The sequence below is a fragment of the Petaurus breviceps genome, unplaced genomic scaffold (assembly GCF_028583685.1).
Source record: "Petaurus breviceps papuanus isolate PSGF00001 unplaced genomic scaffold, PetGlider_PUasm1.0 103, whole genome shotgun sequence".
Classification (NCBI taxonomy): Eukaryota; Metazoa; Chordata; class Mammalia; order Diprotodontia; family Petauridae; genus Petaurus; species Petaurus breviceps.
This window is the reverse complement of record NW_027185588.1, coordinates 6,024,469-6,035,569: the sequence shown is the minus strand read 5'-3', so window position 1 is coordinate 6,035,569 and position 11,101 is coordinate 6,024,469. Positions and strand designations below refer to the sequence as shown.

Below are 11,101 nucleotides of genomic sequence, written 5' to 3'. Positions count from 1 at the left end.
CAGTAGCAATCTCAATAGGGCTTATTTTCAGGGGAGGGCTTATTTTAGAGGAATCTTACACAGTAAGGGGAGGGCTTATTTTCGGGATAGGTCTTATTATCAGGGAAACACGGGTATGTGTCTGAGGTCGGATTTGAACTCAGTTCTTCCTGACTCCAGGCCCAGGTCCCTTGTGCCACCTAGCTGTCCTTAAAGTGAGAAGACCTGGGTTCTAATTCAGGCCCTATTACTCTTTCTGTGATTTTGGGCAAACCCGTTGGTCTCTGGGCCATAGCTTCCTGATCTGTAAAATGAGAAAGTGGGATCAATGGCCTCTAAGACCCTTCACAGATTTAAATCTATGTTCTTAATGATGGAGTTTAGGCTCTGGGAACCCCTTTGAATCTTCCCACTTGATGAGGCATTTGCTTGAGGCCATAAGTCTTTCATTATCCTAGGCCCAAATCTCTTACTCTTACTAGCCTAGCCCTCCATTGTCCAGCTACTTTCCACCCTTGATCCTATCAAAATATCTAAACCCAAATCTGTTACCCTTAAACTAGCCTAGCCTTCCATTGTATGTCATCCCCAGGTATCCTTCAGCTATTTTCCACTTTTAATCCCATTCCTGGAGTCTGACCTCAGTTCCTCAGATCCTCCTTAGACTCCTCCTCAAGACCCTCCCCAGACCCCTCCTCTAGACCACCCCTAGATCCCTCCCACAGTCTTTCTGTATATAAGATGCATCTGGCCTTTATGAAGGTACTAAGACTCAATCTAGCATAGACTCTGTCTGTGTCAGATTGTTCTGGCCCGCTTGTCAATACAAGCTCACAAATACTTAGGCTCCTTAAGAGTCTACCCTTTATTGCAAATCTTCAATAAACTTTGCTTTTCTTTACCCGAGAGAAGACTTGAGTCGAATTCGAGTTGATATTTTGGGGTGTTGAGCACTTCTAAACCCTAAACCTCAACACTATGATCATAGAGTAGAGAAGGAAGACTCAGTCTGTAGGAATAAGAGGAATAAGGAATAGGATTAAGGGGTTTTCAAGAGAAAGACTCCAGGAGAAGGCAATGGAGGAGGCAATTCTAAAAGGTAGGTGGTGGTTGTTTTACAGAAGAGGAAACTGAGGCAAACAGGGTGAAGTGACTTACTCAGGGTCACATAGCTAGTATATGTCTGAGGTCAAATTGGAACTCAGGTCTTCTTGACTCCAGGCTAGGTGCTCTATCCATTGTGCACTGCCTCCAACCCCAACCCACTCAAAGAAAGCTAAAAGATAAGGTAAATAAAACAAAGGAGTTAATTAATCAAACAATTGTTTAAGTTTACTGTGAGTCAATCAACAGGCATTTGCTAATCGTCATACCAAGCATTAGGGATGAAAAAAAAGAACCCAGAGAACCATGAATCGTGGCCTGCTTTGGGGACTTTAAAAGATAATACTCTCTTGCAGTTAAGATTATGCTGTTGCAGAGAAGGAAGATGGTTAGAAGTTGCCTATTTAATGGACTTTGTCAAACTTTCTTGGCTCAGGAAAGATTGTGAGATGTTTGAAGCTAGAGCCCCTCAACAAAGGGGGCAACGGGGACCAATTAAATGACCCCCTTCCTATGACTTGGCCCCAGCCCATCCCTTTAGTGACTCCTGCTTAAATCCCAGTCACTTGTCTCACAAAGGCAGCTCCCCCAGCCTCTTCTGCTGTACCCCAACCTTTTCCCCTTGGTTTCCCTTCCTTTTTCCTCTAGCCCAACACCCCTCATTTCCTGCCTCCTATACCATCCATATCTCCCACCCTGCATCTCCCACCATGTCCCCTTCCCCCTCAGGGACCCCTGCTCAGGTCCCTGTCACTGGTCTTGCTGAGGTGCCTCCCTTTGTGGCCCCTCCCCCTGAGGCAACACCCACTCAGTCCTCAGGCCCTACCCCCGAGGAGACAATCATAGAGGTATGTCCTCTTCTGACTCCTTCCACTCCTCAGGTGGCTGATCTTCCCCCTTGCCAGCCAGATCCCCCCAGTCTTGCAGTCTGATCCAGTTCAGCCAGCACCCCCCTCACAGGAAGGGGGACTTCCAGTCTCCCTTCCCAACTTCTGTCCCCATAGAACCTTCAGGGCTTTTTCCCTTAAGGGAAGTGGCTCTATTTTCTGGTGGGACAACTAGAGTGCATGTCCCATTCTCCATTTTGAATCTCAATCAAATTAAAGAAAAGTTGGGTAAATTCTCCAAAAACCCAACAAAGTTTACTGAAGGCTTTTGGGATTTATCCCAACAATTCGAGCTTTCTTGGGGGTGATTTGCATATCTTCCTCTCTACCTGTTGTTCCACTGAGAAAAGAAGGTGTATTTTGGTGGCTGAAAGCTGCCTTATTAACTTGGGGTTTACATGCTAGAACATGGGATGTGCTTTATAAGTCTTAGGTATTATTATTATTCTCAAAGCAGTTCTTTTGTTACAACTTTTCAGAGCTAAGAGAGAATTTTTATACTGGTAGAAACATGTGAGTGAGTCAGCTAGTGGCACAGTGGATAGAATTCAGGGCCTGGAATCAGGAAGACCTGAGTTCAAATGTGGCCTCAGACTGTGTGACCCTGGGCGAGTCACTTCCCCCTGTTTGCCTCAGTTTTCTCATCTGACAAATGAGCTGGAGAAGGAAATGTCAAACCATTCCAGTATTTCTCTCAAGAAAACCCCAAATGGGGTCATGAAGAGTTGGACATGACTGACAACAACAACACACCTAGGCAAGGAATCAGCAGTAAGACTGGGAGCAAACAGGAGTGGTAGACAAACCATACCACATCATGCCACCATCACTGTAAGTATGAGCTCATCTGGGAATACAATTTTTTTAATTTTATTTTTTCCTCTGCACTGGGAATTTAGATGTTATTATTATTCTTTCTTCCTGTTTCTTTTAAGCAAGATTTTCTTTTTTTGCTTTTTGAAGGTGCAATTGGGCCTAAGTGACTTGCTCAAGGTCACATGGCTAATTTTTGTGTTGTTTTGAGGCCAGATTTGAACTCAGGTCCTCCTGACTCCAGGGCCGGTGCTCTATTCTGTACCACCTAGCTGTCCCTTAAGTAATTTCTAGAATTACTGCTATAAGCTTTATAGTTGTCCTCACTATGAAATTTTATTTTTTATATACTTGTTTTGTTTTTTCTCTTTGAGTCATTTCAATTTTCCTTTGATACTTCAAGCTTGAAGTTGACTTTAATACCATGTTCTTGCTACTTTTCAGAACTACATGCAACTCATTAAATTTTATGATTTTCATAAACAATTTTTTAAGATTTGAAATGCACTTTTATTGCTTTCCCACTGAAATTTTACTCCTTAACTTTTTTTATGCCTTCTAGACACAGAGGGTGGTAACTCAAGGGAAGGGCCCAGTTTCAAGGAATGTGACCCCTTGTAACAGAGAAGAGAGTAGACTATGAATTCATGACTTCTTACTCTCACTCTGTCTCATCCTCTCCCTCTATCTTTCTTCTTTTTCTGCTATGGTATACCTATACCTCCCACCTCCCTTTCCCCAAATTAAAAAAAAAGAACTTAACAAATATGCCTAGTCAGGCAAAATAAAATCCTTCCCCCTTCCCCCCCCCCACCCCCCCGTGTTTTATTCTGTTTCTTGAGTCTATCACTTCTCTGTCAAGGAGTGGGTAATAATAATAATAGCTGACATTTATATAATGTTTACCATGTGTGAGGAGTTGCGCTAAGCACTTTATAAATATTATCTCATTTGATCCTTATGAGAAAAATTATTAGTTATTAAACTGGGATCCAGGTTTTTCTCCTTTATTTCCTAATTTAGGGCCCAGTCCCTGCAGAAGGTCAGTTAGTCTCTGAAAGACATGACTGATTAATGAGATTGCCTTGGCCCTTGGGGGAACATACTCTTCAATCCTGGGCAGGACTCTACCCAACTAAGAGACCTTGCTTTTGTTTAGAGTGTAAACAGAATCTAGTCTAGGCCAGTTCTTACCCTGAAATGAGCCCCTGTCCTTGTATCCCTCCATTAGAGTTTAGGGTGACTCAGCTCATGAAGGAAAACCAACCAGAGTGGTCTAGATGGAAATGGATTCTCCTGTCCAGACTGCTAGTGATCAACCCATGTTCTCAGCTGGAGGAGTGGAAGACTTCTAGCCGGACTTCTCATTAAATGTCCACCAATCAGGATTGAATTTCGCTTATTAGGGAAATTCCCTTTTACAAAGGTATTTAAGGCTTTCATTGTCTCCATTAGGAGTCTCTGGTTACTGAGAGAGACCATTGACCATCAATTTATTGAATATTAGCTAACATAATAAGTTGATTATTAATGACCCAGAAATTCTGTCTCTTGTTTTTCATTTGTAACACTTACAACAACCCTCAGAGGTAAATATTACTATCCTCCTTTATAGATGAGAGAACTGAGACAAACAGGTTACATGACTTGCCCAGGGACACAAATTTTGGAGGCTGAATTTGAATTCAAGTCTTCCTGACTCTGGGCCTGACATTCTGCACACTATGGTAACCCCTGGGTACCCTCTGCTTGATCATCAGTCATATGGAATCCTGGTTAGTTATTTCATTGATTGAAGTTCTCAAGTCTCTCAAAATTGTTTGTCTTTACAATGTTGTCACCAAATAAATTATTCTCCTGGTTTTGCTCATCTCTGCATCAGTTCATTTGACTCTTCCCAGGTTTCTCCAAAACTATCTCTTTCATCATTTTTAAACTACACAATACTATTCCATTACATTTATATGCTATAATTTTTTCAGTCATTCCTCAAATGATATGGACCCTCTTAGTTTCCAAGTTTTTGTCATTATGAAAAAGGCTGACATATATATGATATAGGTATGTGTATATATACACTTACTTTTGTGTAGTGTTATATTATTTATGTATCTTTATATATGTGTGTATGTATACATATGAGTCCTTTTCCTCTTTCTTTGATCTTTCTAGGGGTATAGGCCTAATAGTGATATTGTTGGGTCAAAGAGTATGGACAATTTAATGATTTGGGGGGCATAATTCCAAATTGCTTTCCAGAATGGCTGGACCAATTCACAGTTCCTCCCATGATTCATTAGTGTACATGTTTTCCCACAGCCTCTACCAATGATTATTTTGCTTTTTTGGGGTCATTTTGGCCAATATGATGGATGTGACATGGAAATTCACAGTTACTTAATTTTCAGTTCTCTAGTTTTTAGTGATTTGGGACTTTTTCCCCCATGTGGTTGGTAGTTGTATTTCTTCCTTTGAAAATTGCCTTTCTGAATCCTTTCACCATTTATGTATTGGGTAGTGGTTTTTTTCTCATAAATCTGAATCAGTTCTTTATATATCTTTGATATGGGACCTTTTTATCAGAGCAACTCACCAAATGGATTTTTTTCCCAATTAACTTTTTCCCTTCTAATTGTAACTGCATTGGTTTTATGTAAAAACTTCCTAATTTTATGAAATCAAAATTGTGCATTTTTATCTTCTGTACTCCTCTCTATCCTTTGGTCATGAACTCTTCCCTTATCCATAGTCGTGAAGCGTATTTTCTTCCTTTCTCTTCTATGATGTGACCTTTCTTAATCTGTCATTATTCATTTAGAGATTATGTGGTAGGAGATATCTGCCAGACTTCTTTCTAGTTTTCATAAACCTGTACCTGTACCAAATTGTTTCAATGATTACTGCGTTGTAGTGTAGTTTGAAATCTGGCACTGATAGGTCCCCTTTATTCTCATTTTTTATCATGATTTCCCTTGAGATTTTTTATCTTTTTTTGTCCTGCAGATAGATTTCATAATTGTTTTTTTCTAGTATTAGAAAATAATCCTTTGGAAATTGGGTAATTTGATTAGTATGATACTGAATTAGTAATATAATTTAGGGCATATTAGGAAAGAAAGAAGGAAATAACCTTTTATTAAGCTGCCTCTGTTTCAGGCTTTTAAAAAAATATATTGACTTGGGCTGTCCATCATCAATTACTATTTCTCCACTTACTTAAGTCTATTTTTAGTAGTGTTTCATCATTGTATTCACATCATTCTTAGGTGAATACAGTCTTAGAAATATACTCAAAAATATACTTTCTGTAGTATGGGAGAGAAGGGGTATTTGACTACCAAACTGAAGGTCTGCAGAGCTGTTGTGTTAACCTCGTTGTTGCATGCCTGTAGACCTGGACAATCTACCAGTGCCATGCCAGGAAACTGAATTACTTCCATTTGAATTGGCTTAGGAAAGATTCTGAATATCACCTGGCAGGATAAGGTACCAGACACCAAGGTCCTTACTAGAACTAAACTGCCAAGCATTCAAACTCTGCTTCAGAGAGTGCAACTCCAATGGGCTGGCCACATTGTTTGAATGCAAAACATAGGCTTGCCAAAAAGACCATTTCATGGAGAACTCATTCAGGGCAGGTGTTCACATGGTGGTCAGAAGAAGTGATACAAGGACATTGTCAAGGTCTCAAGAATTTTGGAATTGATTGTGTGACATGGGAGACATCATGGCACAGGACCACCCAACATGGCATACCCACATCAGAGAAGGTGCCGCCCTCTATGAGCAAAGCAGAATTGAAAAAGTTCAAAGGAAATGCAGGATATGCAAATTTAGGGAATCCACCCCAAATGTTCACATGGACTATATGTGCCCAACCTGTGGTTAGAACATTCTGAGACCACTCAGAGATTTTTTTTTTTAGGAGAAGAATGCACCAAGGTCTTCAGAGGAATGGTTTGAATCAACTGTTTTTGTTATATAACATTAGTAAATACCTTTTATGAAAGATAATTAAATCTACCTGATAGTGAGCATAGAGTTGGGATAGCAGAATGAGTGATGGATGTCGAGGCAGGAAGACGAGTTCAAATGTGACCTGAGGTACTTACTAGCTGTGTGACTTTGGGCAAGTGCTTAAATGATATCATTTAAGCCTCAGTTTCCTCATCTGTAAAATAGGGATAATAATAGCATCTGACTTCCAGCATCATTGCAGGGAATGTTACATCAATGCTGGCTATTATTATTATCATGAGTAGAAATGCTAAAAACAGTCTTCAGTATTCCTTCTAGACCTGAGGCAACTAGGTGGCTCAGTGGTTAGAACATTGGACCTGAGTTCAGGAACGCCTTAGCTGTGTGACCCTGGACAAGTCACTTAACCTTTGTCTGCCTCAGTTTCCTCAGTGATAAAATGCAGATCATAAAAGCAACTATTTCCCAGGGTTATTGTGAAGCTCAAGTGAGACAATATTTTTAAAGTGTTTAACACAGTGCCTGGAGGTATTAGGTGCTACACAACAAACAAATGCTTGTTTCTTTTCTTCCTGAGGGGAGTAAGTAGCCCCTACCCCCTTCCCCCAAACGATATGAACACAGTTTGGGGAATCAGCCTCAGAGAGAGTCAAATAAAAGAGAGAGAGAAGGATAAAAGGGGCTCTAAACTCAAGGCTGAATTAAATGTCTAATCACAGAAGCACATGGCTGGCTGAGGTCTGTGACTCCAGGTAACTGAAATGGTATAAAAGTATGTGCTGTTCTGATCTGAGACCCTAGCAGGTGCAGGAACTGAGTGGGAACTCATCACAGAGTGTGCACTGGCAGAGAGCTGCAGAATGCTGTGGGAGCCAGCTGCTCATGCCTGCTCCACCTTCATGTTTGTTCCCTCCTCATGCACCTTATGTACCCATCCCTCCATATGTGTTCCTCCTTCTACCACTGAGGAAGGAACAGATTAACTCAAGTGACATGAGCCTGGGTTGGCTTTCTGGGGACCCATTTGTGAGCATGATGCCAGCTGCTGTATATCATCTATTGATTCTGGCCTAACCACATGTTTGGCTCTTATGCCAATGACTGCATTCGAGTCACCAAAGCCCCTGGGAGCAGTTAGCCTGGGTTCTCTTCCCAACCTCATTGCCCAATATGATCCATTAATGAAAAGAGGCCCAGGCTGGAAGTCAGGAGACCTGGGTTCTAATACCAGCAGTGAATTTTCTGGTGAAACCTCAAGAAAATTATTTTCTTTCTCTTTTTCTCTCTTTCTCTCTTTCTCTCTTCCTTCCTTCCTTTTGCTTTTTAGAGGGCAACTGGGGTTAAGTGACTTGCCCAAGGTCACATGGCTAGGTTTTTTTTGTGTGTGTGTGTGTGTGTGTTAAGTGTCTGAGGCTGGATTTGAACTCAGGTCCTCCTGACTCCAGGGCCAGTGTTCTATTCACTGCGCCACCTAGCAACCCTGCAAATTATTTTTATTTTATTTTTTTAAGCAATTGGGGTTAAGTAACTTGCTCAAGGTTACACGGCCAGTTATTTCTGGGTGTGGTGCTAAGTATCTGAGCCCGGATTTGATCCAGATCATCCTGACACTGGCGCTGGTGCTCTTACTCACTGAGTCACCTGGCCACCCCTGCAAATTATTTTCATCTCTCTTTGGCACACATTTTTCTCCTCTGTAAAATGGAGATCAAAACCTCTGTCCTGACTCCATTTCCTGGAATGAGCATAAAATGGTCATTAAATAAAAAACACCATTGTACAAATGATAGTAACCATTATAATGCTTATAATTAATAATATTACTATTATGCCTCTTCTCCCCATTTGCTCCTCCTCATTCAAAATAGATTGCACAGGGAAGACATGCTGGAGTTGTTTACTTGGAAGGAGAGGTTGGCTAGCCGCCATCTGGGAGTATGAGAGGGGTGATGATGAGGTATATGAGGCTCTTAGACTTTTTTGGCTACCCTTTTAGGGGTGGCAAGCTCATAGATTCTCGGAGATGGCTCCGCCCTCATGGCGGCCAGTGAGATACAGTAGGGGTCATGGCCCTCATTGAAATCTTTCCGTTCCTTGGGCTTGGCCAAATAGAGGATCCGTTTACTGGCCACGGCATTCTTGGTCCCATCTGAGATCACCCAGGAGCAGGGCTTGTCATAGGCATAGTTAGTGGCAAGCATCTTGGGCACTGCAAAGGCAGACAAGAAAGGGAATCAGGTTAGGTTTGGGTAGAACTATGGGCTAGACTCAAGGAGGAAGGAGATTTAAGGAAGTAGGAAGATGCCTGAAGGTTCCAGGAAATCCAAGCTGCATCATAGAATTATTGGGTTTAGAGCTGGGAGGGGCTCTGGTGCTTGCCTAGATGCTCTTGGTCCTTCATTCTTAAAGACAACAATGACATCAGGGAGGTGATGTCATGACTTGCAAGTGAATTGGATTTAAGTGAGAGAGAGCTGTGTAAAGTCACAGGCCTCACTTTCTCCTCCAGAGTCATCTGGGTCCAAGGGCAAGATATAGATCAAGAAGACTGGAGAAGGACCAGGATGTAGTAGTGGGGGATCTTGGCCTTTTCAAGCTAAAGTCTTTGACAAGTCTCAGTTTTACTGAGGCAGTACCCATTCAGTGATCAAGGCTTAATAAGAAATGAGGCAAAGAATGGCCTCTTTAAAATATATATATAGGGGAAGGCCCTCAGGGTTTTCTCTATGAGTGGAGAAGGAGTTGGCCACTAGGGACCAAACTTCCAGGGGGGCAACATGGCTTTTTTTCTTTTTCTTTTCTTTTTTTCTTTCCTTTCCTTTCCTTTTCTTTCCTTCTTTCTTTCTTTCCTTCTTTCTTTCTTTCTTTCTTTCTTTCTTTCTTTCTTTCTTTCTTTCTTTCTTTCTTTCTTTCTTTCTTTCTTTCTTTCTTTCTTTCTTTCTTTCTTTCTTTCTTTCTCCTCCCTCCCTCCCTCCCTCCCTTCCTTCCTTCTTTCCTTCCTTTCTTTCCTTTCTTTTTCTTTCTTCTCTCTCCACATAGGATATCACACCCTTACCTGCCAGTGCTCTGCCTAAAGAGAATGTATATTTTAATCTCTGAAACATTTTTTTATTTTGCTTTTTTCTCTTAAAAACCAGCCTTCAGGGGTGGCTAGGTGGTGCAGTGAGTAAGAGGGCTGGCCCTGGAGTCTGGAGGACCCAGGATCTGTTCCAGCCTCTGATATTTAACACCCACACAAAAAAACTGGCCATGTAACCTTGAGCAAGTTACTTAACCCCAATTGCTTTAAAAAAAAATAAACTAGCCTTAACCCCAAATTACTCCCAGACCAAACCCTACTTAGTCATTGTTTGTCCTCTGACTGGCTTAGAATGAATGTAAATAACAATTGTTTCTGTTTGCTTAGTCTAATCCCTCCATTTTTCAGATGGGGAAATTGATGAGGGGAGGGGATTGCTGGTTGACCAAGGTCTCAGTTTCCTCATCTGTAAAATAGAGGTGCTAAACCAGATGACCTCCAAAGTCCTTTCCAATTCTAAAGACTAGGTTTTCCAAGGTAATTAATAGCAGAACAGCAACTCCAGCCCAGATTGCCTGACTTGAGATCCAAAGAAATGGAGGTAAAGAAGGAACTGGAGTATTCCAAGAATGAGGGATGGACAGTGCAAAGACATGGGAGTAAGAGATGGTGTGTTGTGAGGTGTGAGGAACAGGAAGAAGGCAAGTATGGCTGGATTGCAGAGTATGTACTAAAGAAAAAAGTGTAATGAAATTAGAAAGGTAGGTTAGATCCTAATCAGAACAGTTTATATTTGATCATGGAGGTAATATGGAACCACTAGAATCTATTGAGTTGCTGGTAATATGGTCAGACTTGAAATTTATCATTTTTTTAAATTTAACTTTTTTTTTTTTGCTTTTTGGAGGCGGGGGAGGTAGGGCAATTGGGGTTAAGTGACTTGCTCAAGGTCACACAGCTAGTTTTTGTGTTAAGTGTCTGAGGTCAAATTTGAACTCAAGTCTTCCTGACTCCAGGGCTGGTGCTCTATTCACTGTGCCACCTATCCACTTCTTGAACTTTATTTTTATTTTTTTTTTAAGCAATTGGGGTTAAGTAACTTGCTCAAGGTTACACAGCCAGTTATTTCTGGGTGTGGTGCTAAGTATCTGAGCCTGGATTCGATCCAGGTCATCCCGACTCTGGGGGCGATACTCTTACTCACTGTGCTACCTGGCCGCCCCTTGAACTTTATTTTTAAAGGCAGAGTGAAATGACTTGCCCAGAGTCACCCAGCTAGTAAGTGTCTGAGACTGGATTTAAACTCATGAAGTTGAGTTAT

General features: G+C 41.4%; 1 protein-coding gene across 1 annotated transcript in view; it reads right to left on the bottom strand.

The window, feature by feature from the left end:
• Positions 1-8,553: 8,553 nt before the first annotated feature.
• SPMAP2 (sperm microtubule associated protein 2) overlaps positions 8,554-11,101 on the bottom strand; it is a 30,785-nt gene continuing 28,237 nt past the window's right edge. Inside the window, exon 7 of the mRNA XM_069102972.1 lies at positions 8,554-8,970. Within this exon, the coding sequence (XP_068959073.1) occupies positions 8,732-8,970 (239 nt within the window). The 3' untranslated portion in view covers positions 8,554-8,731. The remainder of the gene's footprint in view (positions 8,971-11,101) is intronic.